Source organism: Mya arenaria, chromosome 16 (genome assembly GCF_026914265.1).
Source record: "Mya arenaria isolate MELC-2E11 chromosome 16, ASM2691426v1".
Classification (NCBI taxonomy): domain Eukaryota; kingdom Metazoa; phylum Mollusca; class Bivalvia; order Myida; family Myidae; genus Mya; species Mya arenaria.
Window position 1 is genome coordinate 43,392,563 of NC_069137.1, and position 27,004 is coordinate 43,419,566.

The window sequence follows — 27,004 nt, forward strand, 5'->3', positions numbered from 1 at the left end:
TGCCGATTTAGCCAAAACACTGACGATATCCGCATACGAACAAAAATACCTGACATTCACCGAAACAATGTCTCATATAAACTTTGCACGGAAGTGAACGGTATTTATAAAGTCGTTTTAAAGAATATTAAAGTGCATCTAGTGATATTTCTGTAAATTAATAAATGTAATTATCATCTTATAAAGGCGTCATCGTGAGCAAGCAATTTCTCTTCATTCGTTGCACAAGGTCGTTTCTAAACAAAATATCGTTTAACATAGAAGTCAGTTTTTATACTCAATAAATCAAGGACGTTGTTCACCCCGAACAATGAACCAAGAAACATGGGCACACCTGACATAACTGCCTTTAAATTGAAAATGGGGAAACACTAGAACATCATTCAGACAAGGGCGGTAAGGCAGTTAATTGATAACGTTTACATGTTCGATTGAGTGGTCTCCCTCAATTCGCCCTTAAAGATATTGCATGTGCGTATCAAAATTCTTTTTGACACGATTGAGTGGGATAAAAGAACATGTGCAACACGCATTCGAACTCCGTGAAACCTTAAAGACCAACATTTCTCCTTTTAGAAGTATTGTTCCATGAAACAATTGTTTGCTCATGAAATCATGAGGTGGGTATATTTTTGATTTGATTTTATAATCTCGGTCTAAATATTTGTTAAACTTGAGAATTTTACGACTTCTACCTGGCGCTACGCCTCCGTGCACGTACTACGATAAACATGTTTTGGTTGTAACATAGCTGCATGTGAATAATTTGCACGTGACCGCTTATAGCCAATTAACTGCCGGAACACGATGACGTAAGTTTTTAGGTCACGCCCACAAATGTGTACTTCCGCTAATGGCCGACAGGAGATATAAACTATGATACGTTGGATTAATATGGAGTTAACTAGTTTTTGGACGGTTAATGCAAACAGATGACAAGTTACAATTCATCTGAAAGCCAGGTGTGTTTAATTTCTACCCATTTTTGTTAATTTTCTTTTCGGTCTTTTGAGAAAACTCCCTCGATCTTCAACGTTGAAACGTCAACATGATTTTTGTTGTATATTAAACTATTTATAGTAACACCTTTTCCTTGTGGGATTGTGTACAAATAAGGCTTAAATTATTAATGTATGACTTTAATGCAACGTGCATTTGTGTTTCAGCAGTAAAGGGTTTATAGAAAAATTGCCAAAACATCTCAAAATGACCCCGATATATCATTTTTATGAACAATATTCAGTCAATATATAGAACTTAGAAGTGTCAAATTACACAGTGTGACATGCCCTGTCCTATACATTATCGAACAGTTTATTATTTATGTATGGTTGCTATCACAGTTTAGACTTGTTAAAGATGTGGTTAAAAACTTGTTTGACATGCCATTCGGTGGTTTACCTGTACATTTTTTTTCAACACTTAGATGGAAAAAGATATTCCTGTCAATATTTTATATAACCTGCTATATATTGTTTATCTTAAAACTGCAAGTGTATGGTTATTAGCTTAAATAACTGAATTACTTACATGAGTTGTACTTGTTAGTTTTATCTAGAAGTTCACAATGAAATCTGAAAAGATAAGGCTGAGGGGTCAAGGGCGGCAGTTGATGCCTCCAGGTGGAGGATTCAGGGTGCAAAGCTCCTATTCATAAAAGAAATTTCACAATAATTGATGAGTCATTTGAGGCTTTTTGAGACATGCTTCTATGCTTAATTTAACTTGTAAATAGATCAGTAATTGAACAAAATATGAACACAATCTTTTTTATTTCAATAAACTTGCAAATAATACTGTAGATATGTGGGATTTAATTGTCATTTACCATTTATTATTTGAAAAGACTTATCCATACTGCTCTATGTAAAATATTAGATAATACCATCATTGTAATTTATTCAACTGATTTTACAAACACTGTCTAACCCAATTTCTGTAAAGATAAAAGATTAAAAAAGGTTTTATTTTTAATTAATCTGCTGAACTGGGAAATTAATTAAGAAGATAATAAAACTAGAGATTGTATTGCAGAAACATGAGAAATGACACAGCTAATTGACCTCTGAGTTAATTAATATCTGCTATAGACAGGTTGACAACCAATAATTCATTCTTTGATTTCACACTGACCAATAGCATAAAGATGGGCTAATTTGCATACTAATATGTGTAAACAAAAACATTCAGTGTGTTTATTATGAAGCAGTAACAAATATAAGACAACATTGCCTAAAAGTTCCAGAGATCGACTCTTTGTCAACGTTGAGGGTCCCATGTTATGATGATCTATAGGGATATAAGGCTTAAAACAACAACTGTTGGTTTGAATTACGTTACCCAACCCTGTTTGAAATAGGTGTGACCCTACCATAGTGTTTTAAACCTTAAAGATTTATACAGAATATTACTTGAATGCCATTCCCCAATAATGACAATAAAGTTTTAAGATAAAGCCTATGTTATAATCTGAGCTTTCAAAAACCCATGCAGTTGTTCAGTTGCTAATGTTTTTTCTGAGAACTTATTTTTCTAAGACCTGTGTATAAGTAATAGTGTGGGGTAAATATTTTTAATGTCCTGGCTGTGCACACAAGTCAAACTTAAAGCCTCAGCACAGTTTTTTATTGAGAATCCACGGTAATGGAAACCATGCGAAACCCCCACTTTTCGTTTCCTCCATGGAATTTTGGCCATTGCGTACATTTAATATAAATATGACGCTATCAGCGTTTCTCAGCATTTGACTCTCACCATCAGCAGCTGATCAGTGGACCAAAGAGTTTCTGTATGTTTGTCCTTTAGGAACATATTCAGGTACTTTGTTGAATGAATAAATGCACATTATGACAAAATTAATTTATGATGGAAATTTAAGAAAAGTATGTATATTTGGGAATAAATATTAATTAATTTATGTAAAATTAAATTCAGGGCTTCCATTAAATAAAACAAAACTCCAAACTGATGGCATGGACATAAAAACGTCCATTTTCATCTTTTTTGAAGCCCAGACAACCGTTAAGGTCTAAGATATATTTGTTTCAGGTAAACTGACCAATGATGTTTGTAACCACCGACCCAAATTTATTTTTTGAAATTAATAAAAAATCCTAGCTATGATATAACTGACCCACTTTTTTCAAGCTGTTTGAGAAAGCTAATCGTTTTTTAGTCCTAAATACATGTAGTTTAATAAGTTTGGTTGTGCATGATAAATAAGAGAGTCAAGCGTATAAAGACATGTGTAATATGATCCAATCAGTGTATGCCAATTGTAAAAAGTATCTGGTAGAATATCGATCAGTTCTATGCGTTACTTACAAATAGAGTTGAGAAACTAGGGTATCCAGTAATTGTTCATTATATATTTTATATAGTTAAAAGTGATTGAGGGTCGATAATCTTTATCAGTGGCAGACTTTATTTCCAGGGGAGAAATATTGGAAAACAATATCTTAAGCATCTGCAATAGTATTCAAACAGGATAATGTTAAAGTGACATTCATATTTAAAATCAGTACATACACATGAATAACAAACATGAATTTTGAGAGATAAACCTTATAAACTACTTACTAAATAATGCATTTAAGGAAAATATTAATAACTGATAGTGATGACAAAATTGTAAACATGTTATTTATTTGATAGCTGAAAACGCACAATTTATGATTGGTGGGAGCTAAAAGATTTACAGAGATCAGCTATCGTCTCATAAGGTAGAAAAACCGTGTTTTCTGCACCTTTCTTTCAAATTAAACACTGTATCCATTTTACGAACCATTATTTTCGATATTAATTCATCCTTTTTTTTGGTAAATTAAAACAATCCTGTTAATTGCGGTATTTCTTATTTGGGAGTATTAAAAGTGCATCTTTGAATTGTCCGCAGGACACTTCTTTTTAAAATGCATGAGTTGTGGTCATATCGCTTGAGCCCTATCGTCAAAATCTTTAGGAGCTACATGTTAATCTAGACTAGGGTTTTGACTGATTTTTTAAAAGTTACGGAAGAGTTCTGCACCTTGTCCTTTTTGGTAACATCCTTCTGCCGTCGCGCAGTCCAGGAAGTATATTTATATAACCTTTCCGTCTGCATAGATTTAAATGCAGAAGATTATCAAATATTTCTTTTCAAAGGATTAGAACTTCACTTATTCACATTTAATATATTTGGTTGTTGAAACCTTATAGTTACTTCAATTTAACACACAGAACCTAACATTTTATGTGAAATTTATATTTATGTTTAAGTTCTTCCCAGCTTGAAACTATGTGCCAAATTCACCCTCAGCACCCTGTCCCTCATCTGCAGCACCCAGACTTTTTTAAAACCTGGATAAAACCATATAGTTCCTAGGAGTAGTACATCGGTCCAGCCAGGATTTGAAAAGGGCAGGGTGCTAGGTTAAAAAGGGCACTTTCAATGAGCCTTGATCAGGCACTTGCAAGGGCCAATGTTGAATTCTTATTGTGTATTTGTTGTAATTACTTTCTATTTTAATAGTTAGTTATGAATACCTTAGCTGTTTTCTTTAATTTAGTGTCAAAACTATGTATATTTATTATTTTCATACTCATTTCTGAAAATTGACTCTGTCAAACAAAAGGGCATAGCAGGGTGAAGTAAAAAGGCAGCAGGGTGCTGGAAAAGGGCAGCAGGGTGCCCCACCCTGCTATTTAGGCCTAGCTGGAGCACTGGTACATTATGGACACCACTAATACATTACTGCGCTATGCTTTGTTGTGTACTATAGGCAACATGGCTAGAAAAATCTCGTAATCATGGATAGTTAATGAGGCAGCTTAGTTGAGGCACTCACTCTGAACCAATGCAGAAATATGCACACTCAGCACTCATATTTTCCTGTAGAAAAATTATTCCGGCGAAAGCTCGAATTGTCTACTTGTTTGTCCCCCTGATCACTACAAATTTAAAAACCACCACATGGAACACTCGCCTGCGGAGACAATTGACAATACAAACTAATTGAAGGAAGTATTTAATTGTGAGATGTGATTTCATTGGAAGAAGAGTTTATTCATTTCAAATGAAATTTTGCCAGCCTTTTTTTCCAAGGTATGTATGAAGCGTAACGGAAGAAAGTACCGAGGTTGCAGACTGCTAAAATAAATGAACAAATTCATGACTAAATTCATTGCAATATTCTGAATATTTTAATGATAATTGATTAATTTGCTATTTTATTGTTATTTATAGTTCATTGCTTCATAAAACCCAATCAGATCCATTTATTATGTACACTTTTTTGGTTATTGGTGTATGCGACTCAGAGTCAATTGATTTATTGTGCAATGACGTCACGCTTAATGATATCTTACCTGATTTTCAAGATTAAACTATTGAACTGGTTATATCGATATAGTTATTGTATTCCTAATTAAACAGATACATTCCTTCTGTTGCTGTCGTTCAACTGGAATAAAGTTGTTTAATTTGTAATACATAAACTGTAACCTATTATTTTATACTTGCCAGCTAAATTCTGCCTGTCAGCTGAAAATTAAAGCACCACTCTCTTTCCTGGGGAGCATTTTTTTTTTCATATTAAAGATGCACTCCTACTCCCAAATAAGATTTACTACAATTAATAGAATTGTTTTAATATATAGTTACCAAAAAGGATGAATAAATTTCTGGAAAAAGGGTTCTTACGAAGGATATATAAGTTTAATTTGTGCCGAAAAGTGTTTTTACCTTTTGAGTCGTTAATAGGTTACAGTTAATCTTTTAGCACTCACCAATCATTTAATATTTTTGCGTATTCAGCTATTAAATACACAGATACAGTCTTGTTATCAATAATTAATATTTTCCATAAATGCATTATTTAGTAAGTAGTTGAAGGTGTATCACTCAAAATTTATGTTTGTTATACATGTGTTTGTATTGATTAGAAAAAGAGTGTCAATTTAATGAATTAAGACATATCTCTAAGCACCTTCTCATTTATCCTGATAACCTGCAGTAATCATAGCAAAAACTGTCTGTTTCAACAAAAATATGATAGCAAAAATGTTTAGTATGTTCAAACAACCCTTAACTATCACAATAAACAAACAAATGTTGACACATTTGGTATTAATATTGACAAATTATACCACAGTTTTAAAGTTTGTTTACATGACTTACATAAACCCTTCCTGCTCTATTTGTCTTAGTGGATGAATATATATGTACCCTAAAGTACCCAGTTCAAATTTTGCTTCTGGGTGAATAATTTTCTTAACTTTCTATAATCCTTTTATCATAATATTAGGCAACACCAAATTAATGTTTCGTTCCTCGGATTTTTGCCAAAACAAATTGGAGCGAGCGAGCGAAAAAAATAAACATGACAATTTTTTTGTCAGTTTTCATAAAAACCGAAGCGAGCGAAGAGCGAAAAATATATTTTTCCTTATATATATTCAATATAAATAAGAAAGATTGTTCAATATAATTGCCCTTAAACCCATTTTAATGCCATCTTGAACTGAACCTCTAATGGACATTGGGAAAATGTCGGAATACATACTATTTATTCATCCGTGTTTAGTACAAACATTATATGGATAAATCTAATTTCTTAGATAATTAAAACGTACTTTAATATGACGATCATTCATAATAAGAAATAACCCTGCTTTTAGTAAAAAGTTTGAAACGACTGATATAAATCTACCTGAATCATTTTAACATGATATGCAACTGTATTTAGACATAATTAGGATTGATTTTGGATTTGTAAAAAATGATCACTTATACAGGCATCATCAAACATCAGACTCCATATAAAATAGACTAAATTTTGTTTTTATTATCACAGGAAATGCAATGACATGACATTTGTGCTTATCAAAACAAAAAGAACAAGTGTATTTTTCAGAGTACTTTTTTTTGGTTATTTAGATATTTTTATGCACCAGCCTATTATAACTTTGACATCCGGTCTTTTAAAACCCGGGTAAAATACCCGACCTGTAGGGACACACTGCTGGTAAAATCCCCGCCAAATGGCCCCGCAACTCCGGATAGCTATGTGAGGCCCATTCCCGACTATTTCCAATATGAAGACAAAACCACATTCACTAGGCACTGCAGGGCCACCTGAAAGGTAAAAACACAGCCTGTTGCCTCCACTGTCCCCGGTATACCCCTGGAACGAGGGCGAGGGGTGGGCCGGGCAGTGGTTACAATTGACAAGTGCATTAGTATGATTACAATCCCGGATTATGCTGCAAATAAAAACAAAATATAAGATGATAAACTTGGTCTTACTTATGTTGAGGTATATCCAGACTATTGTTTATATTGCTATTTGTGAAAAGATATTTGTTCAAAACTGTTGTTTTGTCAGATTTGATCAAAAATGAGCTTGATTATACATCAATTTGGACCAAACAATGACTCATGTTCCAGTTAAGTTGACCTGTCATCTTCAGCATCGTCGTAACGAGGTAAAATGTTGGTCCCTTGTATTATGACTTGAATAAAATAGTACGAAGTTGATTATTCCGATTTCCATTCAAAACATAGTCACTAATTACGCAATATATTCGCTACCAGTCTCAGATACACATGCTTTATTGCATAATGATTTCTTTAATTAATGATCCTTTAGTGCATGAGACGATCAACAAAGACTTCAAGTATGCTCAAAACATATTTATTGTAAAAAATAAGATTTAATTTCCAAACTTCCAGCCACATTGTTTATACCGGAAGCCGCCATTTTGATTGAATTTATTTAAACACATGCTAAAGTTGATCGATATACAGTATAAAACACTACGCATCGGTAACTTCCCTTTACAAAAACATGAAAACTAGCGTAGAAAAATTATACTTGATTATTTTTAGCCTTTTAATAAATTATTGCCTGAAAAAAATCTGCTTGGCGATCAAAATGGAGGTGCGGGCGCACAAAAAAATAATTTTTTTTCTTTACATTTTCAAATAAATAGGAGCGGTAAATCCGCGGAATGAAATATCAATTTGGTATGGCCTTAGCAATATAAATCTCATGTCTTAATTAAAGCTGCACTCTCACAGATTTAACATTTTTTTATTTTGTGTCTTATAACGAGCCAATTTATGCGAAAATGCCTGGAAGCCTGAGTGATATAAGACTCAGCTGAGAAAAAATCAAATCGCAGATTTTCATTTAAGTTAAACAATGATGTTTTATGCATTTTTCTTAAATCGTTAGTAATGATTTTTGCCACAATACATTACTTTTCGAACAGTAATATAAAAATCTGCGATCTGATCTTTTGTTAGCAGTATTATATCACTTGTTTGCAGATATTAACGCCAAAATCGGCTCATTCCAAGACAAAAAATTAAAAAGTCAAAATGGTAAATCTGTGAGAGTGCGGCAGCTTTAACCGATCACTATGATATGCTTTTTCAGAAAAGTTTTTATGTAAATTATTAAAAATGTACATAACTGTTGGATTTTTAAACACCTGAGAATGTGTCTTTAATATTTATGACATCAATGTGGTGAGATGATTCAGTAATTCACATAAATACCCAATCATCCTGATATCTGAACATTTATTACCTTTAAACCATGGACCAGATTTACTAAGTAACTCACTAGTCACATAATAACCCTGAGGCCTAAAAAACAAGATTTGGTTCGGGTCCTACCCCTACCTCCGAAATAGGCACTGACACCACCGTTTTTATAGTCAGTTGGTATAAACTAACGATTAATTAAACACTATTTTCAGTCAAATGATGACAATTACTTTCTTATATAAACACAGTGGTCAAAATTAGCACAAGCCCGCAAGCCCTGCACTGGTAAAATGCTTTCTGGGCTTGCTCAGTCAAATTCTGGGTTTTATAATATATATAGAAGGGCTTGTTCAAAAATGTTATTCCAAGCAGTATATAGTATAAGAATTCAGGCTTGATCATCCAAAAGACTTATTTCAAAGACTGATATAAAGCATTATAAAAAAACTACCTAACATATATAACCATTGTAGGTGGTGCAGTCTCATTCAGGGCCATCCATTGAGACACTACCATCACGAAATACTTTTCATGAACTTCATTTTGCATGCTGGACATTTCATTCCTAATTGGAGATTTATTTTGACTAGAAAAGTAAGTAAACAAATGAGTCAAAATTGCTGGTATAATTCATAATATAAATATACATGTTTTACTTTTTAATACTGTATTAAAGCTTACAAGTCTAGTAAAGATCTTTGCAAGAAATACATCTCTTTTTGTTCATTCATGGAAACTGTGACTGATGAATAAGATCATAATGATCTATTTGGAAAAGAAAGTTATGGACACCTTTTTTCAAGGGGAAACCTCTTTTGCAAGTCAAGTCACGAATTTATTTAAGTAAGTAAAGGCCTCTGGCCCAAAATACATTTCAAAATAGTAAACAACATAATTATATAGTTACATTACTTAGTGTTTATACCTAGTTGTGTCCTAGTACATTATACATGAGATGAAAAAGTGTACAAAAAGTATAATTATTCTTATTCCTTGATACAATTCATAAGATGAAATATTTACACTGCTAAATTTCTTATTGTGTTATAGTCATTTGTGGATAATAGGTCATTCAAATTATTAGGCCATTAATATCAAAAGGCAGTTTTAATTGCACCAAAGAAATCGCAGTATTAATGCATTTAAACATGTATAAACTCACCAAGGGCTTATATACTACATCAATATCGTCAAATACATTATGGGTAAATATACTTGATTCAATTGTTGAGATTGATTTCGATAAAAATGCTTCTTTAGAAACTATTGTGGTGATGATCGAATATTTATGTGAGCATAATTTGAAAGACATGTATGGCTATTACAATGAACTTAACCATACATGAGCTAACATGTGGGTTTTTTGTGTGTGCAATTTTTATTAATGAGAGATTTGGTTGTCTGCTTGTATAATAGTAATTTACTGGTATGCACAGGGTTACAGAATGTAGAAAAAATCAGCTCTTTTTTATCGCTAAAATATTAAATATTGCTCTCCCATAGCAATTTTCTGACCACTGTGTACAAGAGTGTAACCTAAGGGTCTATTCTTCATCATTGGTAACAAAAACTAACATTTAAATAAGGCCAAAAAAATCATTCTTTGTTTCCACTATATATAATTATAGAACATCTCCAAAAAATAAAAGGGTATTAAGGTAGGCATAACTATTTTATCTTTTGAGAACCGGGATTCTGTACCAAACGGACCTATAACAGGGTATATCACTATTGTAGAATTTTTAAATCTTAAACGGACAAATTTAAACATGTACACTAAAAAAAAGCAGATTTTTAAAGAACTTTATCCAAAAAAAATCACACTTTAATAATAAAAATAACAGTAGGGTCGGGTCAAGTTTACGTAAAAATAGGGTCTGTTGGTTTATTGGAAACAAATAATTGTTTTTTTTATGCCTGATAATTATTTCATCATTAGTAAGAGCAGTTTCAAACGATGAATACATAAATCTGTAGTGTTGTCTATGAAATTGAAAAATGAATAGAATTATTATATACATGTATGTATTAAATCACTTCCTATTTAAACCTTATTTCAAGTCTACATGTTTGAAATTCAGTATTATTAGCCCATTATATAGACTGTATATCACTGCACTGGTAAAAAGGTTTTCGGGTTTGTTAAAATTATGGAATTAAAAGAAATTAGAAGGTCTTATATATATATTTTCAAAAGATTTATGCCAAAAATTACAGAGAAAGAATTTTATTTTTTTATTATTTCGATGACTGCATGTACCATGACTGTATAGATCAAGTGTTTTGATATTAATTTTATGTACATTATTTTAACCCACCTCAGGCATATAAAGGTGATCTTAAAATACAATTGTATATTCAATATTGAGTTTCATGCCCAACTCTCCAATATTTGATTCAATGCTTTAGGCCAAATAAAAAAATACATTTGGTTTGGGTTTTCCGACGCTAGTCATTTTTTGTTGTTGTTTAAGTATATGTTTTAATTTTAGTTAAAAAAACCTTTAGCACTTTATACAGAATGTTGCTTTATAACGACATTCTCCAATGATGACAATTTGTATGTTCTTATTTAAATCTTGATTACAAGAGAGCCTACTTACCCAAACTGCTTTTGAAAAGGATGTAAACCCTAACCAAACCATTTTATTTTTTGGCCTTCAAAAAATGCTTTTATATTTCATGTACTTTCCTGTATGTACTGAAGTATCGAATTTCCAAACCAGATCTGTGAGTTAAACTCAAAGTTTAGGAGTATCTACTCTCTCTAATGATTCAAAGGGACAGACACTCACAGATTTTATTTTGGCAACTTTAAATTTAGTAAATTTTAGGCATTTTTATGAACAAACGCCAAACAAACGCATATTCTTTTGAACAAAGTTTTTTTTAATCCAGGCTAAGAAGCATTTGGTTTTCAATGGACCCTGCCCCCCCCCCCCCCCCCCCCCTCCCCATCCCCCCCCCAAAAAATACTCTTTGAAATTCCACATTTAAAAAAAAAATATATAAACAAAATTATATATATATTTTTTTAATTCTAGAATTTAATAGTGAGAACTTCATGATTCAGTAAATGGTGATTCTTAATGATATATATACTGCATTATTTGATATTTTACTACATTATATTTTGTAAAACTAAATTGTCCTAATTGTTTGAAAAAGGACTGTGAGATTTTTTCCCAAAATTGAAAAAAAACACTTTTTTTCCCATAAAAAAGCTTAAGGTGTCTTCTCCATAACTGGTAAACAGGCCCTGACTGTGTTTTACCATTAAAAGAACTTTTTTGTTCACTAATACCACGAAATAAAACAAAAATGGTATTTAACTTTATGTAACTTGCATGTCAGTCCCTTTAAATGCTTTAGATAAGAATAATTTTTTGCATAGAGCATGATCAGGAAGTATAAAATGTTTTGAATTGTTTCAAGCCGTTACAAGCATGACTCGTAAATGAGATATATATATCGTTTTAATTTATTGAGCATAATCATTAACTTAACAGGCAGGCAGGATATAGAATAGTGGTCGTGTTCATTAGTAAATGGCATTTTAATAAGTTGAAATTTAATTGCAAAAGCCAGACAGTGTCCAGGGGTGTATCCAGGATTTGACGTTAGAGGGGGCGTGACTTAGGGGGCGTAACTTTTTGGCTTGCACCCCTCCCTCAGAACCGAAATTTATTCGTTTAAAAGCGTTGGAAGGGGGGGGGGGTCGTGGGCGTATTCCCCCGGGAATTTTTTGACAGTTTCTAATCCCAGATGGATGCGCACCCCCTGGAGCAGCTTTTGGTGCTCACATTTTTTTGTTGCAAGTTTGGTGTCTAAACATTTTGAATGACAGATATAATTTATTCTAATGAGATGAAATTTGATTAAAAGACGTCATGTACATTTTTTCGTGTTTTATCATTATTCAATGACGGACATTATTAACAATGCAGTTATTATAATGATATTTTAAAATCTGTGCAATATCGTTTAGTTAAAGTGAAGCATTGTTGGGGAGTGTAAATTATAATAATAATAATAATTTAAAATCTGTGCAATATTATTCAGTTAAATTAAAGCTTTGTTTAATGAAGAGAAGAAATTTATTCAGGGAATGTGTTCTGTCTGTTCAAAAGAGTTTTGGAAAGGATATTTAACTTTTTGGTGAAACTAAATGTGATGAATTGTGCATTATTTTCAAATCTTTGCAGAAATATTTATATTGTCAAAAACAAACATTGTTTGACAGAATACAGATTTTCCACACAAAGCTTTCTATTGTTATTCTTTAACTCAGGTACCCGATTTTATAATTCCAAATTAAAATACCAAAAATATGAAATTAATTTATTGAAAAATATTTTTTTTCATAAATATGCGCTTTGTACTGTCTATATATGTGAGAATATTAATTTTGTAGGGTATACACATTTTATTGGGACCTTTAAGAACATTACAAGAAACCCCATGAGTAATGTAAGTGGTGAGGGTTTATATTCAAGGCAACCCTGAAACATTTATAGAATGAACAAGTGCTCTGTGTGTGTACATTAATGGAGGATAAAGACCTCAGAAATTGAGAGGAATATTAACACATTTTTAAGGTTAGTAAGCTACAATCATTATTTAATTCATAAATCAATAATCAGCTATGTATAAAACAGGAAAAGTTTTCATAAGGCAGCCAGCCAATTTTATAAATCTACTTATTTCATTGGTTTGGTCAAAGTTAACTGAAAAGCTTTTTGATTGGTCAGTATTTATTTAAAAATTGATATTAGCCAATCAAATCATTTAATTGGCAAACTTAGCTGGGTATGATATGAACAGTGGATAACTAATCCAAATGTTATACTAATGAACCAGTCAATTGTAACAACGGCCCCCCCAGGTCCGGGGGTATATCGGGGATAGGCGGGGAAATGGGCCGTGTTTTTATCTTTCAGGTGGCCCCGCTGTGCTGGGTGAATGCGGTGGTTTTGTCTTCGCTTTGAATGTAGCGGGGAATGGGCCTTACCTAGGGTCCCTGGTGTGCGGGGGCATTTGGCAGGGATTTTACCATCTGTTTGTCGCCGCAGGGCGGGGATATTTCCCGGGCTTGGCTGGACCGAAAGTCAAAGTCCCTGCTATTCCCCGAACCTGGGGGAGCCATGGTTACAATTGACTGGTGCATTACCAATGGTGATGTGTAAGCTTATTTATACTCCCACTCCGGCATGGCACATTTGGTGATTGCTCCGATAAGATTGTTAGTCATTTTAGGTCTTTGGATCATAGTGCACAGACAGAATTTAACCCTGATTAGAGCTAACCTGGTTCTTTACAGTGCATCAGTGTAAAGCACTGTCACAAGGGACACTCATTTAACATCCCTTTTCGTAGAATTGTTTTACGCCTGATTATGCACCAGTCAATTGTATCCACCACCCCCCCCCCCCACAACCCCCACCCCCAAACCCCACCCCCGGTCTGGGGGATATGCCGGGGAAATGATGGGCCGTGTTTTTACCTTCCAGGTGGCCTGCAGTGCTGGGTGAATGCAGTGGTTTTGTCGTCCTGCCAAATATAGCGGGGGATGACGGGGGGGGGGGGGGGGGGGGGGGGGGGGGGCGTGGTTACAATTGACTTGTGCATTACTCAAATAAAATAAATTATTAACTAAGTTCATTATGAACGAGAATTCGTTGAGAATTCAATAATAAGAACACCAAATCAAACATACGATAAAGCAACCCTTCCCCGATATAGCGAAAAATTAGGCTCCATTATCGTGATATTGGGGGTTTTGGGACCCTCCGCTTCATTGTGTTTTGGCAAGTTTTGTTTGTCAAAGAACGTGTATTATTGTGTATAATTTACGCATATATATGTAAATGAAATTTCTTTGAAGATATCACCTCGAATCATTAAATGATTGTTAATTGGTATTTAAACTCGATGGCCCCAATCAACCAACTTTTATTTTAATCAAATGCAAGCGTCTGATTCTTGTCGATATATTATGTACATCATTGTCATAACTGTCAGCGATCGGCATAATTACTTCACATGTTACGTATGGAACTCAAATTATTGAAGAGGCGACATTTTTCATCCTTAAACATCGATATAATTTTTATAATCTACAATTTGCATTGGTGACACCTAAATCGGCCAATAAAAACGTAGATTTTACTTGCTCGTGCACAAACAATGCAGAGATAGCTGAGAGGCTAAGTTGGGGTTACGTGCAAAGTGTGTCGTTTTCTTCAGCATGGATAATGGCAGTGCGATTTTGCTTCGATGCTTTTCTGATTGATGTTTATAATTCACTTAGTTTATTGCAAATATTTTTTTACAAAACAATTTATACCAATGAAATCAATATTTGATTTGGTCACAACACCTTAAATAATCGGCCAATTAAAACTTAGATTTTGCTTCGATGATTTCCTTTATATTGATCTTAAAATTTCGTTCATGCATGGATGGTGCTGTGACAGAAAGGTGACTTTGATACTAAAAGAACAACTGTTAATTCAGAGCTGCTTTTCTTTCAGGGTGCTGTACTGGTTGTCATTCTATTCAGTGTAAAGTGGCTCTGTGATTGTGCCTTAATGTTGAACTAATGAACCATAAAGTTATGTTAAGTTTATTTGCAAACATATTTTTAACTTTAACTTTAACTTTTAACTTGACCAATGAAATAAATATTTGATAATTATGAATTTATATAATGGAATCAATGTATAATTATTTTCTATTATAATGGGTTTTGTGGGCGTTAGGCTTTCAAATTTGTAAAATCAATACAAATGATAATCATGCACTGTGGTGTCCTTAGCTGTGTGCAGTTTATTCAGCATGTTAAAAGCATAAAACAAAATTAAGAACATATATATATTTGGACCAAATTTAATTATAAGCCTTTTGTAGCCTAAAAGGTACTCTTCATGTTTACTAAGATACCAAAAGCTGGAACCTTTCAGCAAATGTTGATATTTGCTCAAATTTGTCTTGGAGGACCACAGATTTTAAAAGCCTTAATTATAACGCTAATGGTCACTAAATTACAGCTTTGTTGTTGCATGATTGGTAATTGGTTGATTGACATCATAAAGTGATGTTATCAATGTATTATTAAAAGGTCAAAATATCCATAACTTTTTGTGTAGATCTTGGTGGCATATTTGTGTTTAAGGCGTCTGTTTTCTAATTTTTTCTTGACCTAATTAACAAGCATGGGTTCACTACCCCCTGAAACAAAATACTGTTTTATACTATAATTGTACTTTTTGTTGCAATTTCGATCGACATCATAGAGTAAAACAATGATAGAATAAGTGTTTTCAGATGCATTATCGTGACAACTTATTTTTGGTCACAAAACATGAATGGATCCCATTTAAATATCTATGCTCTTTTGACAAGAAAAAGCAGAGACATTTTTTCTATTTCATCTCCATATTTGAACATAAATATTTGTAAAATATAATAAACCCATGCTCCAGCTAGGCCTGAATAGTGTCACTTGGTTTTTGGCGGACTTTTAGCTGTGTTTCAATAAAAATATCGTACGGACATTTCCGGGCACTTTTCATCATTGTTGAATTTATGATTAAGATATCTTATTGAAATAGGGCTAAGTATTGATTTGCCAGCGTTGCTCTTGTTCATGAATTTTATTCATGTGTTTTCAGGGAATGTCGCGTTCAAATATGCTCTCACCAGAGGCGAAAGAGTTTATCCCTCGGCAACAACATGATCCTGCCCCTGATGGTGGTGCCCACGATGAATCGGGAATCCCCACCCCTGCAGGAGATGGACTTCTCGGCCCGGCCCCTGAAGGGCTGCTTAATTCTCCGCCCATTAATGGTCTGCCTGGTTATGTGACTACGTGTTACCCTTTTGTGCCCGCTGGTGATGGCAGGTATGTTTTGGGGTACAGATTGTGTGGTAAAATAATTTAGGTGTCAGATTAGTAAAACACAAAACATGTTTTAACAATTAATCATGCTGAATTTTCAATGTTGTCAAGTGATATTTTGAAATCCTTCTATTCCATTTTAAAATTTATATAATTAATTATCCGCAGTTTCAAAAGGACCCAGTAGCTAGGGACACTTTCCCGCCTCCCCCTCACAATACCCCCCCCCCCTCCCCCCCAACTCCCTACCCTCAACTGCCCACACAGACATTCAGTATTGGCAAACTTTATAATCTCCATTTATGTCATTCATTGTAACATAAGGTTGTAATTCGATTGCACAGCCCAAATCCCCACTTACCTTCAGCAGTAATACTGCTACATGTTAACAAAATGAAAATGAGACCTCTGTTTATCTGATTGTTCAGGCAAAAATATTTTTGAGTTAGTTCACATATACAACATCTAGGCCAGATTCTTTTGGGTCCAAATTTTATCTTTCAAACCACAGACTTCATTCTTACAAGATAAGAAATGTATGCTTAAAGTGAGTTAAAATTGAAACCAGACTTCTCTTTCTTTAACTATGTGTAACGGTTAACTCAGAAAATGAGAGCAAATTGAATTAGGCCAAGAAAAAAATTTGTTTGGTATGGATTTCACTGCCAAACAATATCTAGGTCACTTTTTAATTTTTATTTTTGAGATATTAAATGCTGTGTCTGATTGTCCTTAAAACAAGTCCGCCCGGTTTGCTCAATCGGTAGAGCATTGGACTGTGAATCGGACAACCCGGGTTTGATTCCCGGGCGGACCAGGTCACTTCTGTTGTGATTGGTTATGAAATCATTTCTACAAGCATTCGCAGTGGTACCACTGCCCCTGGCATGTACAGAGGTTGTCAGTTCCTTGCAGAGGTGAAGACACCTACTACTGGTTCACCTCCCAGGATAGGTGTGCCATGGTTGAACTGTCACTCTGGGACCCTTCAATGTGCTCACCCCAGTACCCAGAGTATAAACTACTAACACCACCACCTTAAAACTATTACCATGTTATCTGTGTTATATGTAACTAGGACGAATCTCTCTTATTTAAACAGTTAAGGCTATTATAAACCAGGTTTTAAAAAGGGCAGGGTTTTTTTTTTGCTTGAAGTTAACATGTTTTATACAATTAGCCACAGTGTGGCAATTAATACTGTAGTTTAACCAGTATATATTTTGATAGTACAATCAATGTTCAAAACACATATAATAGCAAGTAGGCTGATAATCACAAAGTCATAATGATTTTCGTTATTCATAAGATTGAGATAAAAATTATCAAGAAGTAAGTCCTGCTAGCAACTAAAGTACACATTTACAGAACTAAGAAGTAAGCATTTAATGCCTTTTCTGAGTCTTTCATCTGGCAATACATTAAAAAGGGTCTGTTTCATAATTTACTATAAGTTGGGGAAATCAGGAGCACACATTTTTTTTTGTTCTGCCTTAAAGCTTAAACATGCTGATCACCGACTTTCACGTTTTTTTATTGGTATAAAAACATATCATGTTACACCACATACATTGAGAATTCACGTTTCTGGTGTTTTTTTGTTGTGGTTTAATATTTTCCCTCAGTCTGAGAAATTATTGACACTATGAAAATGTGTCTGCAATTTTTTTTGTTTACTGGAAAAAGTGCAACTTCCGCAGAAACTCCTCTAAAATTGTTAACGGCTTTTAATTTATGAGTTATTCTGATATTGTTTGTCTTTAAGAAGTGCAAATGCAACAGAAAATTGAAATCAACACTCTAACAAATTGTCTCAGAATCCGCTCATTTTGGCATCAGTGCATACGAGTCAGTTATATAAGATAACTCACAATAGAACAGATCTCATTGGTTGGAAAATTGCCAAAAATTTCATTTTTCTTTAAGCTTAATTTATAGTACCACTTTAAGCCATTAAGCTTCAGTTTTCAAAAGTTAATATGAAAACTGCAATCTGCTCTTTTGTCAGCAGTTTTATATGTCAGTGATTTCCAGACATTTACTCAAAAATTGGCTCATTTCAAGATAAAAATAAAAATAAAAAAGTTGTCAAAACAATCTGTGTGAGTGCAGCTTTTTGATAATTTTTTACCAGAGTTTTTATTGCATTATAACCAGCCACATGTATAAAGCTGTGGGCTGTTGCATCAAGAACTCTAGGAGCTTTATTGTACTTTACAGAAATAATTATTGTACTTTAAAGCAATAATAAGAAACAGTAGAGGGTGAGAATCTGCCGTTGACTCCCAGATTTCTTTGTCTCTTAGGCAAAAAAAGAAAGGAAAAATTGAGATATTTTATATACATTTTTTAACACGAAATAAATAGAGTGCATTGATCTAACTGGGGGCCTTAAGTGCACTTAAATAGTTTCAGCCCTTCAGCCACTAGGTCTGACTCATGAGGGGTCATAAAAGATAAAACCATGAATCCTTGGATCCTATGCATAGGATCAGGGATTTATGGTTTCATCTATTATAACCCCTCATACAGAGCAGTTAAATTGTACTGTTGAAAACCAGGTCTCCAACAATAAAAGTACAATTTGTTCATAGGTATCTTGATGGAATGGCCCCCTGGTTCTTAAATTAATTCAGTGATGTAATTGGTCCGTGGATTCACAGATTTCCGCAGATCTTATGGCTTCAGAGACAGCCCTGCCCCCACCCCCACCCCCGTAACAAAAAGAAAAGATATATTTTTTAATGGATTAAAAAAATATTAAATTTATTGTTAGTTAATTGTTAAAGTATTCACACTCCAGTTTGTCTCAAATTTGAAGTTTGGAGGGACCTCAAAATGGTTTTAGCCCCTTAGCTGCCAGGTCAGTCACATCCCTGTAATGGAGCTATTTGTACCTTTTGGCATGCTGTTACAGAAAGATTTATGGAAAGGGTAGTCCTGGTAAAAGGTCATTGCTCTCTCATTCAATGACCTCTAAAAGTTTGAAACACATATATGGCACAGGAATACATACAGGACCCATGGGAGTCACTAAATCATATGTGATAGCAGGACTCCTGCTAGGAGCATGAGGGGCAAAATATTATTATGACTCCGGTCTCAGAGTCATTGTTTTATGTGCTTTTAAAACATAACAAAATGGCACATCAGGCCACAAAAAAAACATTATTGTTTTGCATTTTCCTGTTTAATCAAAAAACATCTTTTCTTCTAGCCTTTCCAGTGGTTTTCATATCTCTGACAAATAAAGTTTGAAGGAGGTATAAATTAGAGTAGCCCTATGGTTGCATGGTCAGTCGATCTGTGGGTTGGTCATTTGGTCTGTTGCAAATTTCCTTGGGAGGATAACTTGAAAACTGACTGGATGGAATTAAATGAAACTTGGTATGATGATAGATCATAATGAGAGGAAGTGTAGTGTTCAAGAACCATTTCTCTATTTTAATTTAGGTAATCATAGAGTAATTGCCCTTTATTATTTTTTTCATACCCGAAGCATGACTTCAAAACTACTTGATGGAATTAAATTATTCATCATTCAATTGTAAAGCACACTAAGAGGACGTACAGTGTACAAGAACCATAACTGCATATCAGCTTAGTCTCAAACTACAGAGTTATTTGCCCTTTGTTTCATTTTAAGCTCTACTGGCCAAAGGCCAAAAGAGCTTATGTGATGGTAATGTGTATGTAGTATGTGTGTCCGTGCGTTCGTGTGTCTGTAAGCAATTTCTTGTTAACACAATACAGTCTTCGGTTTTGATTGTATCCGGATGAAACTTGTACAGTATCTAGATATCCACTAGAGCTCGTTTCCTGTCGAAAACCTGCCAAGTCTGCCCATGCATGCCTAGATTATGGGCCTTGATAGTATTAAAAAATGCAATTGTATAAACAATTGCTTGTGAACATGATACAGTCTTCAGTTTTGAATGTATCTCGATGAAACTTGAACAGTATTTAGATATCCATTAGAGCTCGGTTCCTTTCGAAAACCAGCCAGATCCGCCCATGCATGCCTAGATTATGGGCCTTGAAAGTATAAAAAAGTATGTGCCTCTGTAAACAATATTGTGTAAACAATTGCTTGTGAACACGATACAGTCTTCAGTTTTGATTGTATCTCGATGAAACTTGTACAGTATTTAGATATCCATTAGAGCTTCGTTCCTTTTGAAAACCAGCCAGATCCGCCCATGCATGCCTAGATTATGGGCCTTGAAAGTATAAAAAATGTGCGTCTGTAAACAATTGCTTGTGAACATGAAACAGTCTCTAGTTTTGATTGTATCTCTATGAAACTTGTACAGTATTTAGATATCCATTAAAGCTCGGTTCCTTTTGAAAATCAGCCAGATCCGCCCATGCATGCCTAGATTATGGGTCTTGGAAGTATAAAAAAATGTTATTTTTAGCTAAGTCTATTTTAAGCCAAGTCTACATGAGCAAAGTCTATTTTTAGCCAAGTTTACATGTAAAGTCACAATTGCTTGTAAATGTTTGTTCAAATTATGCCCCTGGGGTCATATTATAACTGGCCACGCCCAGGGTTCACAGGTTTGGTATACTTAAATTGGTAAATGTTAAAAACCTTTTTGTCTGAAACAGCTCATAATGCAGATCCTTGCTATTTTGAACAAGGCTTTATTCAGTGGTCCACTTCCATGGTTGTTCAAATTATGCCACTTGGGTTAAAACTGGCACTGCCCTGGGGGTCACAAGTTTCCTAGAGACTTATTTAAGAAATATTTTCAAAATCTTCTTGTTTCAAACCACAAGGCCCATACCTTTGATATTTGTTGTGGAGCATCATATGAGCAAAACATTTGAAATTATGCCCCTTGGGAAAAGCTGGCCCCACCCCTTTTGACTTACTTTTTAATTTTTAAAGCTACAGCAATGAAATTTTGACTATGTGTACAGTTTTGCAAACAAACATTAATGTTGTCCTCAGATGTCCTTGATGTTGACCTTTTGACCAACTTTTTTTATTTTTAAGCTACAGAAATGAAATTTTGACCATGAGTACAGTTTTGAAAGCAAACATTTTTTACCCTCAGACTACCTTTACTTGGCACATATTAAAATAGTTCATGCAACTAATCTGCTTACAACACTTTCTGTCCTCAGATGTTGAACGTGCAGCGTTTTCAGCTAACCCAAACACAAAAAGTCAAACTATATATTTGCTTCCTATTACTCATACGTACATGTTCTGGATTGAAAATGACCACAAGAGCCATGCCAGTAGAGCATAGGCCCTCTTGGGCCTCTTGTTTTTTTAATTATTAATTTAAGAATAAGGGGTTGGCAGGTTGATCAACACCCAACACATAAAAAGGTATTTAAAAAATATGTAAAAAGAGCATTTAATGAACCATGAGCAAATCTCTTTAAATTTAGGATTCATTAAAGTATTTGACTGAAATATCCTTTACATTTAGGTGCTTCCATCAAGTATATGTATAATAATGATTTTTCACACGGTTTTCAAGTGTTTGAATTTTTCTGTTTTGAAACCACAGAAATTTTGTATGCATAGTTTTAAATTTAAGAAATTTGTAAATAATAATTCCTATTTAAATATAAAAAGTACTTGTGAAGTTGTGACAAGACTTCTGTTTTAATCCTGATGGATTTTTGTTTTGTTTGTTTAATTTCTCTCAAAACAGAACTTCTGTTTAACCATTTCATTCTTTGAAAATTTGTTATGAGATCGATGTCAGTAAGATTATGTATATTAGTAAGTGAACTTTGGTTAGACCCTGTCTTGCATCAAACTTCAATCAGTATGTGTTAATTACTTTAAACACCATTCAAATCAGTAACTGTTGACCTAGATGTAAATTATCTGGAAATACAAATATTTATCTGTATTTTAACCTTCTATGCACCCTAATAATTGAAATTTGATAACAACTATACAACAAAGAGGGAAGAAAAAACGTTGAAAAATAAAGTTTATATAAATGAAATCCAGCTTTATACTTGCTCATGTATTGTGATTGTCAGGGGAGATCATTGCGTAGGAGATCGGTCTTAGATTTAAAGAATTGTGAAAGAGAATAAACTTGTTTCTGTTTTTGATCACAGAGAAAGGTGAGAGAATTGTGCATTCGAGTTCCAAGTTTTATTTTTCTCAAGTCCAGTAACTGGGCTTATATGAGTTTGATTTTTTAGACACTACACGGGAAACAATTAAAAAATAAAGTGAATAGTTTATTGAAAAAAAAATGAAATAAATTTGCACAGCAATTAATATATTATGCAGAATTATTGCAGATATCCAATTTAAGAATGATGCATTAATTAAGACATCGTTTTTCTTTAAAGCGAATTATTTTCATATACCGCCCATTGTACATGGTGTAATGAATATGGGTATTGCAAAGTGAGAGTTAAACATTGAAAAATAATAATCATAAATCAGTAAAAAGGTTAAACATTCCAACTTTTGAACTTATGATTTGGCAATTAACCCTTTGCATGCTGGGTAAATTGTCGTCTGCTCCAAAATGTTGTCTGGTTTATTCTAAATTTCTTTCAATTTACTTAAAACTTTGGGGATATATTGACTGAGTGGCAAACAGCTTGGAACCTGACCAGGCGCCAAGTTACTCGGCGTCTGTTCTGGTTCCAAGCTGTTTGCAAAGCCTTTAAAATCGCCATCAGCAGCTTAAGGGTTAAACCTGCCACATAGTGTTTAAATTGACCAGCTCTGGTGTTCATAAAACATCCTTAGTCATTTCCTAACTTAAGTATTTTTATTAAGTTAAAGTATCTATCGTATCATATGATATAATAACTTAATCATATCTGAAATACTTCATTTGCATTGATTATCATCAAAAAAAATACTTATATGATAAAAAAACACTTACCTTTTCTTTTAATTTGAGTATAAAAATTTAAAAAATTGAATTAAGTTAAGAAATGACTTGAGTAGTTTTATGAATTCTGCCCCAGATCTATTGAATGACATAGCCAGTTGTATACCTAAGGCAAACAGCCTAATGTATGATCATGTTTACATCAAATTATCAATATAATGTTTATAATTAGATTCACCAAATAAACTTGACTAACATTATGACCAATGACTGGTTATAATCAGTGATGTGATTTGTCCGCGGTTTCGGGGAATTCCAGGGATCTAATGGCCCCAGGCCCCCCCCCAAAAAAAAAACTGATTTAAAAAGTTTATAGAGTGCTTTTGGTTGTTGATATTCCATTTTACTTCAAATTTGAAGTCAGAAAAACCTTCAAAAGAGCTTCTAAAAAGCCAGTTTTTCTTATACAGCGGTGTGCTTTTGACCCCAAAAGTACCCCCAAGAACCCATGGCCGAAATGGTTTCAGCCCTCCAGTTGCCAGGTCAATCACATCCCTATTATTGTATGTTTCAGGTTTTCCGGAAATCGGAATCGATTTCCAGGAAAGTATGATCCACGGGACATTGCGGTTCCACAGTTTTTACCGGGTAAGTGATCAGATCTAGGTTGTTTTATCCGGTAACTATTATATTCTGGCTCTTTCATTAGGTTTAGTTACAATTTCCGACTCTTGTCTGGTTAGCACAGTGGTTAGCGCACTTGCTTCTCACCTAGGCAACCTCGGTTTGATTCCCGGCCTGGGAGCATGTGAGTTTGGTTTGTTGTCACCAAGCCGGACTAGTGGGTTTCCCCCGGGAACTCCGGTTTCCCCCACATCACAAGACCACACTGTCACGTAAAACTCATGCAAACCAGAGAGATTAATATAATGTTGTTACACAATCGTTGTAAGATATTAAGTTCCGGGTCTTTTTCAAGGTTAAGTGACTATTTCTGGCTAATATTTTTTCCAAAGTTAATTAGTTTATATTTTATTTAAGTCTCGTTGTTCAGCATAACTGTGTAGGTAGATTATAATTGATTAAGAATGACTAAATGACTCACCCTTGAGTCAATTTCCTGTATAGAAATCATTAACGAAGGGTGGTTTTAAGAAGCCAAGAGTTTAAAAGTTGTCTAGTTAGCACAATGGCTAGATGGCTCACTTCTCACCCAGGTGTTTTAAGGTTTAATTGTCAGCCTGGGGACGTGTGTACATGTCTTTGATTGGTGGTAAATATGCGTGGCAAGTGTTTCTTCTAAGCACTGTGGTTTCCCCCAAACCGCAAGCCCGCTCTCTTTTAAAAGTGCAAACTGTTTTCATCATTAAATTCTGCGGTCTCGAAGATTAGTGCATCCTTTCGACATGTTCTCAGGACTGACACATGTAAGATTTATTATAAGTCAGATCTTCAACTTAAAGTTACGATTAAGTCGTATAATAAGACCCTATAACATTCAACTTTCATTTTACAGGTATGCCGCGAAATCGGTTCCCCAACCCAGGCAGTAAAGGGTTTAATATCGGGGCCTGGAACCAGTCAGGAGTGGGCGATGTTTTCCCTAACTACGGGGCAGTTCCCCATGTGCCCAGTGGTATGACATTTGATGGGGGAACATATCAGAATGGAATGAGGCCCATGGGGTTTCCACAGGTAAGGCCAACCCTTTTTTCGTGGTGTTGCCCCTTGCGGACCATTTACAACACACGCTCTAACACAGCATAGTATAGGCATAAACAACAAACATGTATAATGTAAATATTATTTGCTATTTTATCAGCTATTTTGGCATGATTTTGTATTTACCTATAGTCCGAAAAAAATTCTTATTCAGAAGGCACAACTCATGAAAAAAAATCTTGGCGATTTTGGTGGTGTCCTAATGGGCTGCAAATTTCAACATAACTAAAAAAAACCTTTACAGGAATTCTACTACACATCGATCTGGTGGCAATATGCACATGTGTAGCCTAAAACTCTACATTTAGTACTTGGTTTGGGAGCTTTCTTGTTCACATTAAAAACATAAATGAGCTGCTTTTGGTTCAGACTGAAAACAACAACAACAACAACTGCTTTAGCTTGATGAAACTTTTGTTTAAAACAATAGAAATAAGTGAGCTATATTTTAACCATTTTCTGTATAAAATTTGAAGACAGTTCATATACTTTTTCCTGGTTGGCGTATAAGTTTACGTTTACAAACTTTAAATATAAATTTTGAAAATAATGATTTTTGGTAGAAAGAGTTGTACATAATGATAGTATCCTAACTTTGGTATTAGATAACCTTTCACAAATTTGTGTTGTTAAAGCCATCATTTAATAGTCGAATAACTTTTGTATTATAGATGTACATGCAGCCAGGTGGTCGCATGGTCAATGGCATAGTAGACCCCAATAAACACCACAAAAATAATATACAGGTAAGTCACATGGTCAATAGTGTAGTAGACCCCACAAAACACCACAAAAGTAACTCCCAGGGAATTCACATGATAACTGGCTTAGTAGACCCCACTAAACACCACAAAAATAATTCACAGGTAGGTCACATGTCTTATGGAGTAGAAAACCCCACAAAACACCACAAAAATAATTCACATGTTACATGACTAATGGAGTAGTAGGTACCACTAAACACCACAAAAATAATTCACATGTTACATGACTAATGGAGTAGTAGGTACCACTAAACACCACAAAAATAATTCACAGGTAGGTCACATGACTAATGGAGTAGTAAACCCCACAAAACACCACAGAAATGTTTCTCAGGTATGTAACATCAATGTCTTTGTAGACTCCACAAACACTGCAAACACTGGCATAAATTGATAAATCTAAATGACGGTTTCTTTTGCATGAAAGACACTGAATAAAAAAAAAATGTTTAAAAATATTTGCAAACAAATAAGAAGCCAACAAGATATTGATTAGAATACCATGCCCTTTGAAACTTTTCAATTGAAATTTCGGAATAAATCATTTGTATCGGATAATAGAATGATGTCAAACTAAAACTTCCTTCTCAGTTTTTATATTAGGTGAAGCATTACATACAAAAACAAAATGTATTGCGCAATCAAGTCTTGTTAAACAAGGCTGTTGTTATATATTATAGAATGTAAAAGATAAGAGAGTTACATATTTGATTACATGTTAAAGGCATTCTTTTGAACTCAAAGGGCTTATCGTAAATTGTAGTTTAATCGTAAGTGTTGCTCCAATTTTAATATTTATGACTGTTAGACTGTTGTTTCATTAAAGATCATTGTATGAAAAGAAAAAGATGATGTGGGTAAGAGGAAGTTTAGTATGCAGTGATTCATTATCAGATGAACTTGAACTACATATTTCCTTGAACACGTTGGTTTAAATAGGAATAGGTCAAGAGTGTGGAGTATGTTTGGCTGGAGGGGGGAGGGGTCTGGACTTCAAACTAATACCATTAGATTAGGTCTGTACTAAGGCATCATTTAGCAAAAAGGTACCAGATCTTTAATCTTTTCCTTGTTTATTTTTTTTACGGTAATTAGTAGATCCCACATTTGTTAACCCTTGGCATGCTGGGTAAATTGTCGTCTGCTCAAAAATTTCGTCTGGTTTATTCTAAATTTCTTTCAATTTACTTAAAACTTTGGGGATATATTGACTGAGTGGCAAACAGCTTGGAACCTGACCAGGCGCCGAGTT

At 34.1% G+C, this 27,004-nt stretch overlaps 1 protein-coding gene across 2 annotated transcripts in view; it reads left to right on the top strand.

Annotated features, from left to right (window-relative positions):
- The first annotated feature begins 834 nt into the window (after positions 1 to 834).
- LOC128221193 (uncharacterized) overlaps positions 835 to 27,004 on the top strand; it is a 73,617-nt gene continuing 47,447 nt past the window's right edge. For both annotated transcript variants that reach the window (XM_052929671.1, XM_052929672.1), the window contains exons 1-5: positions 835 to 962; positions 16,207 to 16,436; positions 23,841 to 23,914; positions 24,783 to 24,961; positions 25,660 to 25,734. In XM_052929671.1, coding sequence (XP_052785631.1) covers positions 933 to 962; positions 16,207 to 16,436; positions 23,841 to 23,914; positions 24,783 to 24,961; positions 25,660 to 25,734 — 588 coding nt within the window. In that variant the 5' untranslated portion in view covers positions 835 to 932. The remainder of the gene's footprint in view (positions 963 to 16,206; positions 16,437 to 23,840; positions 23,915 to 24,782; positions 24,962 to 25,659; positions 25,735 to 27,004) is intronic.